The sequence below is a fragment of the Eumetopias jubatus genome, unplaced genomic scaffold, assembly GCF_037043125.1.
Source record: "Eumetopias jubatus isolate StellerSeaLion01/CBP00866 unplaced genomic scaffold, mEumJub1_p1.0 scaffold_2, whole genome shotgun sequence".
NCBI lineage: Eukaryota > Metazoa > Chordata > Mammalia > Carnivora > Otariidae > Eumetopias > Eumetopias jubatus.
The window spans coordinates 50,597,663-50,616,331 of NW_028274808.1; the positions used below are offsets into that span (position 1 = coordinate 50,597,663).

At 39.9% G+C, this 18,669-nt stretch overlaps 1 protein-coding gene across 1 annotated transcript in view; it reads right to left on the reverse strand.

The window, feature by feature from the left end:
• Positions 1 to 18,669, reverse strand: part of INTS9 (integrator complex subunit 9) — a 104,168-nt gene that overhangs the window by 50,864 nt on the left and 34,635 nt on the right. Inside the window, exons 3-6 of the mRNA XM_028114334.2 lie at positions 11,250 to 11,310; positions 7,911 to 7,973; positions 4,170 to 4,309; positions 1,659 to 1,745 (exon numbers count right to left, since the gene is read on the reverse strand). Of these exons, the coding sequence (XP_027970135.1) occupies positions 1,659 to 1,745; positions 4,170 to 4,309; positions 7,911 to 7,973; positions 11,250 to 11,310 (351 nt within the window). The remainder of the gene's footprint in view (positions 1 to 1,658; positions 1,746 to 4,169; positions 4,310 to 7,910; positions 7,974 to 11,249; positions 11,311 to 18,669) is intronic.

An 18,669-nucleotide genomic window follows, 5' to 3' on the forward strand; every position in this document is an offset into this window, starting at 1 on the left:
AAAGAAGATTTATTATTTTAGAGAGAGAGAGAGAATGCATGCATGCGTGTGCAGGATGGTGGGGCAGAGGGAGAGGGAGAAGCAGACTTCCCGCTGAGTGCAGAGCCTGACCGGGCCTTGATTCCCAGGACCCTGAGATCATGACCTGAGCCGAAGTCAAGAGTAGGAAGCTTGACTGACTGAGCCACCCAGTCGCCCCTACACATACATATTCACAAAAACTAAGACATTCCAAAGTTCAGATAACGAGAGAGCTAACAAATCATCGACCTAGAGGGAAAGAGAACTCGGTGGCAAGGTGGCTGGAAAAGAGTGGACGTGGGTAGGCACGTATGGGACACCCACTACCTAAAAAGCCAATGACAAGCTTTTACTCCAGACTCTGGATGCGAGGCCTGCAAGGCTGGGACCACTGTGGTGCCGGGAGGTAGGGTAGTGGTTGGGAGGCTCAGAGAAACTGCAGTAAGCTAAGACTGGCCGGTGTCCTCCACTGCCAATTAAATATGAGAGCATGGAAGAAGAATCAGGCTGCCTCCTTCCCTCCGCCATTATATTTCTACTTCTGTCACCTCTTACAACCTGGCTTTTGTCCCTAGTACTCTACTGACACTAATCTCTCTAGGATTTCCACAACCATTTTACGGGATGATATTTCTGCAACATCTGATACCACTGACAGGCCCAGGTTTGGGGAAACTTCCTTTTTCCCTTCGCTTCCACTCAGCTCTCCTCTTACCTTCCTAAGGATGACTTCATAGCCTCTTTTTACAGTTCTTACCAATTGTTGTCAATTCTGTCGTAGAAATTTCTTTTAAGTCAGACTCTTCATGCTCACTGCTACCGCCCCAGTTCAGGCTTTTGTTCTCCCCCTCTGGGTTGCTCACAGTCCTACCCCTGGTCTTCTGCCCCTGTCTCTGCAGCCCCATCCCTCCCCCGCGCTGCTTCCAGAGTTACTTTCCCCCAAACAAATGTGATCACATCACTCTCCTCCTTATAAACCACAGAGGGACTCCCCACTCTCCATATTATAAAACTCAAACTTTATACAACAGATTCTTCATTATCTCGCTCCAATGTACCTTTCTAGTTTCAACTTCAACTCTCCTCTCTGCTCTCCCACTCTAATCCACCCTGCACTTCTCCCTGGTCCCCAGATATACTATATCCCATCATGCTGCGTCTGGACGCACTTACTAACCTTTCCTATCAGGAAGAGTCCTTTTCTTCCTCCAAGACCCACCTTCATTGTCATCTCCAAGGAATGTCCTCCTCAGCTTCCCTACACAGAAAGTTCTTCATTTTCTGAGTGTCTACAGCACCGTGACAGGCACCTCTTACAATACACGCCATCCAAGACTGTAATTTACCTGTTAATGGTCTGATTTCCCATCAACCCCTGAGCACCTCAAAGACAGTGCCAACTGTTTTACTAATTTTTAAAAAAACTCAGACCCAGCATAGTACCCACAGGCAACATAGCACGGTTGCCTCTCATGGTATGTTGGTTGAATCAAACATAACCCTTCCCTAAAACAGGGAAAAGAGAATCTACAGTTATAACAGTATAAATATTAAGCATAACATAAGAAAACAAATGCGACTGTTTTGCAAAGCCTAAGGGTCTACTGTCAAGAGAAATAAACAGGCCAATTGCTCACCGCTGAATATCTTTGTTCTTCCACAAGGAGGCAGACTGAGCCTTGGGTACTCTTTCAATGAAATTCACCAGCTCTTCCATGAGAAGCCTGAGTTTAAAGAAAAAAGTGGTGAACAGTCATTAAAGAAAGAAAAACACCATACAGTTAACATTGCAGCCAAGACAAATGGGCTTGCCTGCCTTCCCTCCACCCCAATCATCTTTCTCTCTGTTGCATATAAACTTGGGACACCCTTTTACATAAACCTGAACAAAACCCCAACCATCTCATTGAATTTCAACAATGTTAAACATTTCGAACATAAATGATTTAATTCACCTTTAAAACAAGCCTGGCATGCATCTTACCCCTCAACACTGAAATATACCTGTGGTTTATTTCACTCTTAAGTGAAGTTAAGCCTGTGGTTTAACTATCACTCTTAAGATCTCTGCCTTTATATAACTAAAAATCTACAAGGAGAAAAAAAATCAAATGACTGTGAAGTACCTGATTTTGATGGCAGAGGGGTGAGGTAGGATTTTTTTTTTTTTAAGATTTTTATTTATTTACTTGAGAGAGAGAGCATGAGGAAGCGAGAGTACAAGCAGGGTGGAGGGAGAGAAAGAGAAGCAGATTCCCTGTGGAGCAGGGAGCCTGATGTGGGACTTGATCCCAAGATCCTGGGATCATGACCTGAGCCTTACGGCTTAACCAACTGGTGCTTAACCAACTGAGCCACCCAGGCAACCAGGATTTTTTTTTTTTTTTTTTAATGACAATATTAAATGGACATTTTAAACTGGAAAAGTACGTTTTTTTCACACGTTTTGTGAACTTACAAAATTCCATGTGGAAAAATATTCTAAGGATTAATCCTAAAAGCCTAACTCAAGGATCTGCAAAAGGACAGGTTCTGTGTGCAGATCACAAGATGCACTGTGATGGAATCACAACTGAGGGAACCTCACTTGAGTGGATCAATGATGCACGTGCTCTGAGGAATACCTAGCACAGAGAACTGTTAAGAGTCCTGCATGGCTAGAGGACCACCAAAAAGTGAAAAATAGATTTTTAACCTCTTGAATCTCCTTTCAGAATCCAGTATGGATGATCCATATTGACTTAAATCCTCTCCCAATGAACAAAGAGATATGGCAAGCCATCAATTTACTGGCATTTGAATGTTGAACAACTTCATTTCATTTCCATTGGATTTATTTATTCCTAATCCCATGTCCTCCCTTCATCTTGAAGGAGCAGCACTAGTTCCAACATTCAAAGATCTGGGAGCTAGGCACGTTAGTGTTCCGGCTGTAGCTCTCTGGAGAGCAGTCTGGTGTGTCCTTCCTCACACTGTAACTTTTGCAGACTAGAGTCTCAGGTTTTCGGCTTATCCTCTCGTTGCAACTGATTCATCGCCTCGTGTTTCACTTCCCTGTAACGTCTCTTCCTCAGATACCCAATGTTTCTCTGTACACATTACACGCTCTTTAATGGGAGCTGACATAAAAACCAGGGCATATTTTGTTTCATCTCTGGTAATTCCATCTTGGTGTACTTCTGCAAGACAATGGAACCCAAAGCCAAGAGTCCATATCAACACCTTGATCCCCTCTTTTGAGTCTCGATAGCTTCACCTTTCACCATACTTGTTAGTTTGCTTCAACTCTTTTTTCTGGGGTAGGTATTTGTATTTTTTTTTTTAAAGATTTTATTTATTTATTTGACAGAGAGAGAGAGCACAAGCAGGGGGAGCGGGAAAGGGAGAAGCAGACCCCCTGCTGAGCAGGGAGCCTGATGCGGGGGCTCGATCCCAGGACCCTGGGATCATGACCTGAGCTGAAGGCAGACGCTTGATGACTGAGCCACCCAGGTGTCCCGGTAATTTTCGAGTAACTTTTCTCTCACTGAATGATGCTAGGGGTACTTGAAGCAACCACCTGTGTCATGAAGGCTTGGGAGGGGCAGAGGGAGAGACGGCAGAGTGTTCTCAGAGTCAAAGGAAGGCTCCTTTGACTCCTTAGAGCTCTGAGTTGCACTCTGTCAAAAGTACAGTCAACTCAACCATCTAATTACTTATCCTGTTTTCTGCGAGCTGTCTCCATTTATAGTCTGCCACTAAATCATAACGGGGGGAAATTCTGAAAGCAAAGTAATAAAATTTCTTCTTTTCTTAAACGTGCTATGCTCCTTTCTCCTGAAGCTCTTTGCCTTGCAACTCTGTGGCATCTTACTCAACGTTACCTTCCCTAATTAATATCATCTGCACAGAGGAGCTGTCTCTGCGAACACCTTCCCCCAGTCTTTGTTTCAAAAACAACAAGACTAAGAGTACTCGCCGCATTAATCTCGAGGCAATTCCAATGAACACTTGTTTTTATTTAGAGTTGTCTATTCATGCTAATTCTTTGGCTAGCTGCTCAGGAGGAGACACCAATCACTCCTGGCACAACACCCTATTACATGGTCACCACTGAAGGAAGGAGTGCTTCAGCCACTTCCTCCTGGGGTAAGAATAACTGCTCTCACCTGCCGATCTGAACGGTGGGCTCTGTGGCGTACACTGTGCCTGAGAAACCGGTGTGCTCAGTGATGTAGGGCAGCGCCATCATGCAGTGGTAGTTAGAGATGAGGATCACATCTACCGTAGACAGATCTATTAGCTCGGTCTGCAAAGAAAGGGGAGGGAAAGATACATATCTGTTCGGGGCACACAGATCAGCATGATGTGACTGAAAAATGATGCTGTCAGAATGCAGAGAAGTCGTTTTTGTACTACAGAATAATGACACCTTTCCTGCAACACTTCCATTCTCTCATTTTAGGAGGTTTCCTAATACTGACATTAAGTAGCAGGACAGGATGGCTAACGGCGAGAATGCAGGAGTGCACCGGCAGTGCTCCGATTTTACTCAAATAGAGTTCTGAGTTTGACATATGAGGGTAAATGGCAACAGGGACACTTCAGCAGCTGCTGCCTGACAAGTGCAACCAGTTACCAGGAAGCAGAGAGCGCATAACAGAAGCTGTGAGGGAACTAGAATACAAGGCACCCCTGCTACGGATTTACTGGTAACAGAGGGAGCAGCGTGCCGAAACCCGCTCTTCAGGAGTCAAATGCAGAAGGCAACTTTTTTTCTTTTTTTGAGGTAATTTTTGACCACTAGTGCTGGATACAGAACAATAACAACAAAAAATTTATTGGCAGAATCACCAAAGGAAATTATACTCTCATATTCTGCCCTAGCTTTAACCTCAGATCTACCTCATTATTAAGGTCATGTGAAAAGGGAAAATGCCACTGTTTAGGAAATTTTATGAAAACCCTTTTCGTAGAAGGAATTGTCTTTCCCATATATTTAAGTCCTACCTGTCTTTTAAGGCTCCATTCTCTTCTTCCATTAAGCCTTCCTGATTTGCCCAGATGAAAAAACAGAAAACAAAAAACAAACAAAAACCCAACCTTTCTTCCTCAGAACTGCAAAGGCACTTATGGATGTCCCTCTTAGGACAGTTACCATTCCATGCAATAGCTCCTCAAAGCACCACTCTGTCCCTCCAGTACTAAATGTCTCTGAGGTTAACGATCCTGTGTGACTCATCTCTGTCCCCTCCCAGCTATGGTGGCCAGTGCAAAGCAAGCCTTGGTGCACTATGGTTGGAGCGATGCAACATTATAACTGGCACCCTCTGTGGGAAAACGTGAGTCGCCCTGGCTCAGAGACATCATCTCAATCACTGAAGTTCCCTCTGAGAAACTGTATGGTGCACTAAGGACAGCAAGGGGTAAGTCAAGGAAGTGTTTTACTTAGGAGAATGGGTTATTGAGCTAATATGTCTCCCACAGAGAAGAAGTAAAAAAGATGTCTGTGCCATCTTTGCAAATAAGAGAGACAGTGTGCCATTTGGGCTGTGGGCATTTTCTAGTTCAATGACTTTATACATGAAATAAGTTAATTTAATAAAGCCACCAAGACATAATCAGCTCCTGAGGACAGCATGTAGATTAGAGGTCAGAAGCTACTCATTGCTAGGGCAATGGCAATCTGTGTAAATAAAATGCCTAATGACAGTAAGAGCCAATTTACACCACCCTTAACTCCATGTTGTACATGGCATTTCCAAGACAATATCCTCATAATGAAGGGTCATGTAACATTCCACTAGTTCTGTTCCCTATGACCCCTTTAGAACCATTTTCAAACAAGTAAGAAAATTAAGACATAATCAAAGGGTGACAGATCCAGAAAACAAGGGAACAAGAGTTGAAGCAACAAGAAAGCTCAAAAGCATCTCTACTTTCCCTCTTGAGTATAGAAACCGGGTGAGTTTGAAATTTCTCTTTAATATGTAAGAATCAGCCCACAGAGTCTAGAATGATGAGAAATCTGGTGAGGACAGCTGGAAGAAAAAAATATATATACATATACATATATATATATATATATATTCTGTCTGTATATATATCAAGAGTGCCTACATAAACATTTTTCCTCTGAGAAATAAATTTAACATCCAATCCATGTTTATATACTCACATTTATATATTTGCTTACATTCTTTCACTTGATGAAATCCAATGAGGATTAATTTTCAACTTGTATACAGACACACTTGGGTTCTACAGACCATGAATTGGGTCAAACACTCATAATTTACTGGCTGCTTACTATACTGCCATAGACCTCATACTCAGTCTACAGTGTGGACTTTGGGGGTACAAAAATATTTTAGGTAGTTGCACTAGATTATAAATTCCGTGAAGACTGGGAGCAGGTCCTCCTGGCTCACCTACAAGTCTGGGAAGACTGGACTGGAATAAGTACCTCTCTCCTGATCCTGTGACTCTCCTATTTTCTCCCAGTCATACAATGCCCTACCTCTACCTTAAAATAGTGACTATTATTAGTTTGACACACACTACAAGACAAAACAAGTGGAAAAACTTTATACAGCTCTAGAAGCCTAAATATATCAATGATCCTTTAGCTCAGCAAAAGATGAACTGTGAAATGGTAATTGTTTAATTCCAAGTCTTGACTGTTTAGTGCTCTATGGAGCAGGTCAGAAAGTCATTAGAGCACAATTCATAAATTCTACACTGTTGTCCATAAACTGAAGGTTGCAGCAGTCAGTGCCATATGTAGAAAACTGAAAATAAACGTAGCACTTGGGATTAGGAATCTCTGAACAGATGGGGACCTGCCCCACCAATTCCTAAATGACAAATGAAGGTGACAAAAGATTTGAATAGCAGTTAGGAAGAGCTCAGGACTCCTGGTAACTCTTTACCTTCACCCTTATTCTTACTACTTTATCTCAAACTTGTTCCCTTAACTGCCACCTTCAATTACTGTGTCTTCTCCTCTTTCATTCCACTATCCCAAAAGGGCACATACACATACTTCAAAGAAAAAAAGTTTATCTACAAAGTATCAAAGAAAGTGTTGAGATGGAAAGAGAGGCAGGAAGAGAGTACAAAAATAAGGGAAAAAATATTCCAAATTTTCTTTTGGCATTGAACTGTGGAAGTATCTCCCGCATGCACTGTAATCCACTGGGTGCATGGAAAGAACAGGATGGTAGCCTCTCCTGTTGATTTCCTCAGGAACCTGGGACTAGCTACTGGCCTCCCTATACTTTATCTGGCTGTTGAGAATGCCATCTATGCCAGTCTAGAGATCAGGATTGTCAGCTGAGATTAGCTGCCTTAAAATGAATGGAAATTGATCCTCATTTCCTTTAAAATGATAAAACTGGCTCCAAACTCTTATAACAAGTCTCACTGGGATAATAATATGTAAGCAATAGGTATCCATGGCTCAATTCAGAATCTGTGAATTTCAAGCAGTATTTGATGATATTTAAAGTCAGCAAGAATTTTTACAGTTTATTGTATTGGCTGAGTAACAGCAATTCCCAATTACCCACTGTAAACAAGACTACAAAAAGTATGGCTAATCTGACACAGGCATATAATTACAAAACTGAAAGGCTTGAGTTCTTTCTGTACCTTGCTCAAAACTATGCTCTGGTACACAGTGTCAGTGGGGTTTACAGAAAGAGCAAGGAATATAAAAAGGAGAGATAAAATTTCTTACAGATAATATAAAAAGCTCCTAAATGATTATATTTTAGCTGTATAATAATGTGCCCGGAATAACTGATTCAATTTGAAAAAAGAAAGCTAATAAGCCCCTTAAAATTATTTCTTGACTTCATTTTGAGAGATATGCTTTGTTTCTACAGTAAGAATCATTTTCATCTTACCTCTGGCAGGCAGAATTCGGGCACAGAATCCACAAATACGTGACCTGAGCACTCTTTTAGCTCCTAAAAGGAACAAAAAGTAAAAAATTCTAGGAAGAGATACCCAACAGATACAGCACCAAAGAAACTTCATCCCCAAACCAAACTTTCCATGAAGAATCACAGACGTCTAGAGAGTTGGAAGGCAGCCGGAAGGTTACTCAGGCCAACTATTTTCCTGTTTAGGCTCAGAGAGGCTAAGTGTCTTACTTAGGATAAAAACCGCTGGTTGGTGGCTAACTCAGAATTTGGATGTACATTTCCTGATGCCTCTTCAAGGCATGTGCGGACATATGCTGCTTTCTAATTCATGATGCAGTGATTTGCAATTAATAGTTATATAGCCCATACCAGCAATATCAGAATAATCTGGGAACACTGATGGAAGTAAAGATTCCTGGGTCATCTAAGACCCAAGGGATCAGAAATCTGGGGATGAGGCCAAGCACCTCTAGTGATTTTGTTATGCAGTCAGCTTGGGAGTCCTGGCCCTAGACTTACAGCTTCTTTCTCCTCCTACCAAGGGTTGAGGGGCAGGGGGCAAACAAGGAGGGAGATGAAGAGTAGAGGGTAGGAATTAAGCCACCACCATCGCCCTCACCTCCGTGGACATAATCTTTGTCCTTGCGGAGCATACAATTTATTTGGGGTTGTAAACCAAATGTATTCATTCAAAAGAAAAAAGTATACTTATATAGAAAGAGAATATACTACAATTCCCCACTCTGCTCATGACCTACCATATTTAGTATGTCTTAGTTTGGATTCCCTCACCAACAGACCTTGAGAAAAGGGTGAGTACGAGCTCACAGGGAAGTGCTGAAAAAAGAGCAGGAGGATGGGCAAGTAATAGGGGGCTGACAATGGATATGTTACTGAGCTACACACCACTGTGCACAGCTGGGACTTATTCCCATGGGAATAGAGTTCTTAGAGTTCTAAGAAATGGTGTAAAACATACACCTTGGAGTCACCATCCTCAAAGGCAAGCAATCTGGGATATTTACATGGCAACTCCTACATTTTGTGCAGCTTCAGGGAAAAAACTCTCTGGCAGACTCATACAGGTATTGGTAGCTGAAATTATGACAGAGCAACGCAGAGAAGAGGCACGAGAGGGCCACCAACAGGGGCTGCTAGAATGCCTCCAGAAGGCCACTGGAGTTGCTGTCTTCCCTCGCTCATACTTTACACTGAAATCTGTGGAAGATTTTTTGGTTCATCAAGGTTAAAGTTTTCTATGACTTTATATGGAAACCAGTAAAAGTCAGTGTTTGGTTGACAGTTTGCTCTTTCCAGAAAAAGAAAAATACCGTTAGAATTTTGTCCATCATGTTTTCATTAATCACTGAACATGTATTTCTACATAGTCCTATATACGTGTCTTTATATATTAGAGTCTGCATGGTTTTACTCTCAATTTTTATCTGAAATTAGGGTATTAACTATGTGTGATTTTCCTTTTGAATTTTACAAGTCTCATATCAGAACCTGACAGACTTCCTCCCCTTGCCTTCCACTGTAATAAACTGGTTCCTCTTCTTATAGGACTACCATTTAAACAGTGAAAGACTGAGCCCCAAACGGACTGAAAACAGTTCTTAATTACAATGTATCTGCTAGCAAAAAACAAATGAGCAATTATGTTTAATGGGAGAGGACTCCCAACTCCCTTAGGATGAGGCTAAATATGATTAAAGACAAATCATGGGAAATTTCAAAGTCCTGCCTGGTCTTAAATTGGCTATGTAATCTTCTTCCCCATAATGCTACACATCAGGGCATGTCCACCTCACACGACAACGCCTCCTCTGAGGCGCTCAATCCTTCCTGGCCTGGAGAAGCATATTTGCCATTCCGCGCACTTATAGTGTCCCTGTATTTTATTCACCACTCCCTTCTAATGAAATGCTCCCACATACACATGCAAGTCATTTTCGCTCACAATGCACTGGTAATGGGATGCTTCTGAGCCTTTCACAGGGAACAATGATTTACAACCAGCAGGAGAGTTAGGCTGAAATCAGGTGCACAGGTTCCTGAATGTCATATAATTTTGCAGTTAGCTAGGAGGGAAATCTGGCTTCAAATTATGCATTTGGCCTGCACTGGAGGTGGGGGTGCAGTTTCAGAAATTAATTCTGTAAAAAGAGCATCCCTTTATTAATAATACCTGTTACAAGAAGGAGATGCCTTAGGCGGATGATTCTTTTTAAGGATCTTTAAATTTCTTCAGTTTTTCAATAGTGAAATTTGAGACAGGAAGGATGATTTGGAGGACTAAGAATGGCATGCATGAGCTTTACAGTTTTTAACCTTCCTTTACCTCTGATTTTTTTTAGTAGAAAATGTAACTAGATGATAGTTTTAACATTTTTGTACCTTTGGTCTCTGATTTGTAAATTAACTGCCTAAAAACTGATCTGAAGAAGGAATTACTGTAAAGATAATCTAATGTCAAAAATTTAACAGCCTCGGAAGAAAATTTATTTATGTCATTTACTGTAGGCCTAGCCAGTGATTAAAGTCAAAATAGAACCCCAAATCCTAGATTCCTAGAACTGTGCTCTTTGTTCATGACCTATATAAGGCTGTCCATTCTAGGCTACCAGGAAAGGTTGGAATAAGATGATAGTTCATAGTTTAGAAGGCCCTCTATTTAAATTTACCCAAGAACATGTTTTCCCTCCTACTCCCCCAAGAACACATTGCCTGGGAAGTTAAACACTGGCTTTGCAGTCTGTTCTGCACATGGCAGCCAGAGTGATCTGATCAGATAATGACACTGCCCTCCTTCCATGGCCTCTCCTCACCCAAAGAGTAAGAACCAAACTTTTCTCAAAGCCCTACCTTACCTAACTGCTGACAGAAACAGTTTAAAACTCACATACTTGAGGATTTTAAAGTTGTTTTTTAAAAAAGTTTTACTCCTTCCAGTCATGGAGTCAGTACAGCCTGAAAATAGAACGAACTGGATGGAACTCTCTATAGGCATTACCTTTGAAACTCTCATCGCACTGCTAAAAATAATAGTTTTCTTTCTGTGGTGATAAAATGTATTTGCAGCAGAAGTTCTTAGATTTTTACACACGAGCAAATTGGACCTGAATCTGAACACTGAGATTCCCTAAAAGGCTCTTAAAAATAATCACCACGTACTGAAGACCCTACATGGATCTTGGGATTTTTCAGAGAATACAAAGGGAAAAAAATGACCCCATCCATCACATTACTATAGGGTGGCTCTGGTATGACAAGATGGCTTTCCACTGGGTGTAGATATGCCTCAGTTATTATTACCTTGTCCAAGAAAGCATTTCCATCCTTTAGGGACCAGCCAGGAAGATTAGACAGCCTGGGGCTGCAAAACAAAAGATTAAATTATCCTAAATAGATTATAGTCCTCAGTGATTTCATGGTGACTGTATCATCTCCATAAAGTTAAAAACAGTTTGAAATTACTGGCAGCAATGTCCACCCAAAATACTAATCGAAAAGATGAAAAATAACCATGTTGTAACAAGCTTAAGAATTACGTGGCAACGGAACATTAAAAAGCCAAGTAGTTTAGTGCTAAATTGGGAAAATTAAAAGACTCCTATGCAGAATAATAAAGAGAAAAAAGAAAGATGAGACACTAAAACATTTTATAGTTTGGTTCCAGTGACTGCCCATGACTTCACCTTGCTTGTGCTTGACAACAAGCCTGAGGGGAGGGCTGAACGGGATCATCATACTGTGGATGAGAAAACAGACTCAGCGGGGTCAGGTGCTTTGACAAGAACACTGAATTCACTGCAAATAAAAATACCTGAATTCCAGTCAAGTCCACATTCCAGATTCACCGCTTATAAATGTATTAGTCACTTCTCACCTGTGGCTTGGGTTTCCAATTCTGGAAAATGAACCTAGTCTTCCTAAGTATTACAAAATGACAGCATATGTAGGTGAATAATTTCTAGACGATGAGGTTAATTTCATATATATGTGAAAAAGTCTAGATTCAGAAATCATTCACTCCCGGTAATCTCAGGATTTGAGTTGACTAGAAGAATTATGCTGAAGGATGAAAATGCAAATAACGTAGGGGAAAAATGCTGATAAAAAGAAAAACTTAATGAGCAAGGTGTTATGTGAAGAAAAGCACATCTGAAGTACAAGCTGGATGGCAAAAGGATGTTAGTTAGCACTTCATCCCAAAATCAGTCTGTAAAGTAAAAATTAAGGGCAAAGTAATAGCGTGGGACTAAAAGACTCTATATTAGAAATCAAATTAGTATACAGTCCTTCATCCTCTTGCCAAAATAGTTTTATCAAGTTTAGATTTTGTAGTTAGGTGAAAGGGTATGAAAGTCAAATAGAAACAAAAATATTGTATTTTCCAATCTTCTCGGAAATGTTAAGAACTTGAGTAAAATACACATTCATCTAATTTTAGAAAAAAATAAGAATTTGGGGATAACTTTTAATTTTGACATAATTCCAAACTTACAGAAAAGTTGTAAGAATGTAAGGATAATGAAGTCCCTAAAATATACATTCATCTAATTTTAGAAAAAAATAAGAATTTGGGGATAACTTTTAATTCTGACATAATTCCAAACCTACAGAAAAGTTGTAAGAATGTAAGGATAATGAAGTCCCATATGCCCCTTGCCTCTACTCTCTGTTTACATTTTGCTTTTATTTATCAAAAAGTGAGAATTTTGGATTTCACACTTGGGAATGAAAACTACTAGTAGCAGAATAAATTTGGTTTGTATAAATTATACCTGATAGGCTTGTTTTTTTTAAACTTTGGGAGTTGTCTCAGAAAAATATTCTACCATTAGCTGTTTAATTCCCATCTCATTTCATAGTTACATGTATGTTTTCACTTCTAGACTTGTTGAAAAATATATTTACTGTCAGATCAAATTAAAAAACCAAGCACTCAAATGAAAGTATGACAAAACAATGTGAATACTGTTCTCATTTCGTGCACACTAACCCTCTAAAGGAAGGCTGTGAATATCCACTTCCCTTTATGAAGAGACCTGGATCACAGCACATGTATTCTGTCTATTCCCCCATCACATACACAACAAATCAGCCTTCAAATTACAGATGACTGATTCAGTTAGTTGTCTACAACAAATGATTAGAATGGTACACTGCTTATCAGACAATAATTTTTTAAAAAGTAAAGTTTTCAGATGCTGTAGGTTTGTTTTTTTTAAAGATTTTATTTTTAAGTAATCTCTACAGCCAATGTGGGGCTCGAAATTACAACCCTGAGATGAAGAGTCACATGCTCCTCCAACTGAACCAGCCAGGAGCCCCTCAGGTACTGTAGTTTTAACTCCTGTTAAATGCTTTTTTTTAGGATTTTGTTTTTTGTTTTTTGACAGAGAGAGACACAGTGAGAGAGGGAACACAAGCAGGGGGAGTGGGAGAGGGAGAAGCAGGCTTCCCTTGGAGCAGGGAGCTGGATGCGGGGCTCAATCCCAGGACCCTGGGATCATGACCTGAGCCAAAGGCAGACGCTCAATGACTGAGCCACCCAGGCGCCCTAAATCCTGTTTTAATAACATCAAAGCCTTCTATAAAACACCTGTAGTTATTCTGGATTTGAGAAATTGCCAGTAGATGGGACTGATTGCTCAAAGAAGAGCAATGACCATGTTATAACAATAGTGCCAAAGATGAAGTGCCACAGAAATGTGTCACCAAATAGCAAAGGGATGCTGACTACAGAGATAAAAATATTTGGTTACTGAGTTCCACTCAGTTAATGACTAAATCATAGACTCAGTATACTTTAAGCTACCAAAGGGAAAGGGATTTATTATGTTGCTCTTTTATTACAGAATTTGTGTACATTTTTTTTAATTTTATTTATTTATTTCAGAGAGAGAGAGAATGAGAGATAGAAAGCACAAGAGGTAAGAGGGTCAGAGGGAGAAGCAGACTCCCCGCCGAGCAGGGAGCCCGATGCGGAACTCGATCCCGGGACTCCAGGATCATGACCTGAGCCGAAGGCAGTCGCTTAACCAACTGAGCCACCCAGGCGCCCTACATTTTTTTTAGAGAGAGAGAGAGAGAGAGAGCACACGAGCATGCATGTGCATGTGGGGTGTGGAGGGACAAAAGGAGAGGGAGAGAGAGAATCTTAAACAGGCTCCACACCCAGGTGGAGCTGACGCGGGGCTTGATCTCACGACCCTAAGATCATGACTTGAGCCGAAACCAAGACTCAGCTGACTGTGCCACCCAGGCGCCTCTGACTCTGTGAATTTTTTAAAATAAGGAGAAAGAAGTCTCTACAGAAATCTACTTTAATAAAATATGGGAGGTGAAGATAATAGAAAAATTATGATTATAGATGAAACATCTTTCCATCTCCTATTTAACAATAATTTCTTAGAAAAAAAATGCCATTAAAAATGTTATAGTCAAAAAACACATGTATACAAGATCTGCTATTTATTTTATATTATTGAAGTATAGTTGACAGAGATATATAAAATTTAGGTATACAACATATTGATTTGGCAATTCTATACATTACTAAATGCTCACTACAGAAACTGTAGTCACCGATATCAACATACATTATTACAATATTAATAACTATATTCCTTATGCTGTACTATTTATCTCCGTGACTTATACCTATACCTCTTAATCCCCTTCACTTATATTTTAAAAAAATAGGTAAAATATTCCCATAAGTAAATAACCTAAGGCATTTAAAAGTAATCTATTGCCTAAAAAAATAGTGAAAGGTAAAAAAAAAAAATACTGAAAGGTAGAACGAACATGATATGCAATTCATTTTCTCCTTCTACTTTTCATTTTTCCACTTTCCTACTGAAGGCTGAAATGCATTACTTTCATAATCAGAAAAGAATGTAAGAGGCATGACTACCTTTATTCATTCAAAAAATATTTATAAAAGCTTACTCTGAACAAAGTATACAAAGTGCAAGGCTATGACACTACATAAAATAATCCTTGAGTTTCAGCAGTGCGCACTTTAGTAGAGGGAGACGGTCAACAGCAATTACAACAGAATAAAATAAAAGCTATGATGGGGTAAGCAGAAGTGTTATGGGTTCACACAGAAAGGGCACCTTTGCCAGCGTAGGGTGTTGTGGGAGAGCTGGGAATAGGAGTTAGGAGGTGAGGGCAGAGGAGGTGTTTCCATAAAGAGGGCACAGGGAGGGAACAGCCTCAACATGTGGCAACAGTGCTAGAGGAGAATGAGCTGTTCACTTTCACTCACTCAGTAATGAATCTCTATTTATGTGTCAGGCATGCAGCTACTGGTGCTGTGACCGTGAACAAAACATACCTGTCCTGAGTAATCACACAAAGAGAGTACAAGATGTTAAAAATGATGATGCAGTCTAGTACAAAGTTCCCTAAAGAGGGACTGGTCAAGGCAGCATCAAGACTTCTCTGGATCTATGATGATTGAGGTGAGATCTGGACAGTTCTAGATTAAAGGGGAAACTGAGTCAAAGGGCAGGGTTTGGAGGGAACAGAGAAAGACAGCTACAAGGCCCATACTTTCCTCCAGTCATTCTGACCAGTCTTTGGTATGGACATCTTACATAAAAGGTTATTCAAATGAAGCTTCAAGAAGAGGCCCACTTACACTCTCCCCCCTCATCCAACCAGAACGCTCCCTCTGTGTCCTTCCTATATAGAAACTGGAGGCATAAAGGCTCTTGATAAGTAGGCTAAGGGAAGGAGGGATGGGGGAGGGGGGAAGAGTCTTTATGGCTGAAGGAAAAATTTGTGTGACTGCACCCAGGCAGGAGATAGGATTTCTTTGAAACTGAAAGGAAATAAAAAGTGAGATACTAGAGGGGTGGGCATAAACCATAATATACCAAGATGAACTTGGTATTTATCGTAAGAGCAATGTAAACCACTGAAAGGTTTTAAACAGGTGAGAGACAAGATTAGATGTATATTTCTAAAAGATGATTCTGAAGAAAATGTGCACTCTGATAATATATGCCACTATTTGTGTGGTATTCCTATCAAAATAATCCCAACCTAAATATGAGGAGATATCAGACAAACCCAAACTGAAAGTTGTTATATAAAATAATTAGCCCATACTCCTAAAAATGACAAGGTCATAAAGACAGACTGTGAAACTCTTCCAGATTAATGGAAACTAAAGACAGGACAACTAAATGCAATGTGTGATCTGGACCAGTATTGCTGTTCTTTTTTGCTATAAAAGGCATTACAGTGAAATATGAATTGGTATAACTTGGGAAATATGAAAAAGGTATACAGCTTAGATACTAGCATAGTGTCAGTGTGAACTATTTTGATTCACTGATTTTGATTATTGTACTGTGGTTATGTAAAATAATTTCCTTTTTCTTAGCAAACAGGCCCTCAAGTATTTAGGTGGTAAAGGAGCATCCTGTCTGTATCCTTCAAATGGGTCAGAAAAAAATTGTATGCATACGTATCAAGAGAAAATCATAAAGTACATGTGATAAAATATTAACAAGGGTAATTGGGAGTTGTTTGTACTATTCTTGCAACTTTTCTGTAAATCTGAAATGATTTCAAAATAGAAAAGTTACACAAAAATGGCTCTGGATTCAGACGAGGGCAAGGTCAGAACTAAAGAAACTGACTAGGAGGCCTTGACAGTAATGCCTATAAAGATAGTCATGCCTACAGCAGGCCTAAAGAGAAGTGACTGGATTCTAGAGTGTCTGAAAGGTAAAAATAACAAGGCTTCATGAAAGACAGGATACGGGCAATGAGAAAGAGTGGCATATCTAAGTTAACTCCCAGTTTTCTGGCTTTCATATCAGCATGCCAGTCACTAAGATAGGGTACTGTGGAGAAAACCAGGTCTGGGAGGGTTTTCTCTCCTCTTCGGAATGAAGTCTACTCATGGACTCAGTTTGGGGCATGCTGAGTTTTGAGGTGCCTTCAAAGCCACATCCAAGGAGAGAAACTCGGTAGGTGTTTTGTGTATATGAATTTGGAACTCAGAAGAGAATTATTAACTAAAGATACACATTTGTAGCTTATTGTTTAGATGGTTATCAGAGCCCTGAGCACTTAGGAAGTTGCCTTGGTAGAGACTCTGATGGCCAAGCACTGGATATTGAAGAATTCTGGTATGTGACTGTTGTTAGAGAAAGACGAACCTCCCAAGTATCTTAGATAGAAGAGGAAGAGTTAGAAAAAAGGAAAACCAGGAATGCATGATCCTGAAGGGCAGTTCTGCCGAATGGCCAAGTGGGATGAGAACTGACAAACATGCCTCTAGTGACACAGAAGTCATTTGTGACTCTGGCGAGTGGTGTTCTGGTAGGTGATATGGGCAAACTCCTCCTTGGAGAGGAGTTAGTAATGCTGAAGGGGAAAGTGGAGTTGAGAGAAGGTTAAAAAATTTTTTTAAAATATTAAGTTAGAAGTAACTGAGCATAATTAAATGAGAAGAATTGAATCAGGATGGAAAGGTTCAAGACAAAAGAAAGATTCAAGATAAAAGAAAGATTATAATTAATAGCGAAATTGCTCTCAAGAAGGGTTGGAATCCAGAGAAGATAAAAGGATTCATTCAATATGACAAATCTTTACTGAGTAGCTACTACATGCCAAGAACTACAGTGCCATTAGGCACTGGGGATTCAGTGGAGAACAAAAAAAATCCCTGCCCTTACAAAACTTTTAGTGGAGAAGATAGATAATACATAAACTAAATATGTATATATAATGTAAGGATAAGTGCTATGAAGAAAAATAAAGCAGGATGAGGGGTTAGGGAGGGACTGGGGAGACTATTTTAGCCAAGTGTTATCTCCAAGGTTTCTGGCCTGAGCAACAGAAAATACTTTTTGTAAGGAACTATATATGGGCTGCCAATCATCCCACTAGCATAACCTCCCTCTGAAAGAAGAACAACGATAAGGGGAAGAGAGTGGAAGTGGATTCCAGTGCTGAGTCAGGGCTGTGAGAACACAAAATTAGGTAAAGACAAGAATGAGCAGGAAAGGGAAAATATGCAGCTAGAATTGTCTGCCCAATTCAGGACTGGAGCAGCAAGATAACTCATGACCTTGCAGTGTGTGTAGGCCCCCTTTAGGAAACTCTCATAATACCTTATTTTTAAGTTTTTTAGTAATTATCACAAGTATGTAGTTGTTCTCTTAACATAAGTATAATGAAGTCTTCGACTGTGGAATACTTTCTCCCCAACAGACTATAAGCTCCATGAGGAAAGGAAAGTTGTCTTATTCATGTCTGTATCCCCTGGTCCGGCACAATGCAGATTCTTAATAAACACCAAATAAATGAACACTGTAATCTCTGGGGGGAAACAGACAATAAAAATATCAGGCTATTTTAGTAAGAAATAACCTGTCAGTCATTTTTTACAGAAATATATGTGATACCTACAGTTTCTGAAGCAATTGTAAATATATATAGATAGATAATATCTGTGGATAATAAATGTATTTCTAAGTGTTGGGTATGACTATAAGTGAATTTTATCAGGTTTGCATAAAATGTAATCTGGAATTATCTCTGAATTCTCTCTGTCCCCTTTACCTTATTGTATCCTTTATCTCAGGAAAAAAGAAATCAAAGGTTGAGTTTTAATTATACTTTTTCTAGAAGATTATCATTATGAATAATCATTGTACACAGTGATGTCTTCAGGAATGAATGAGATATATTAGATGGT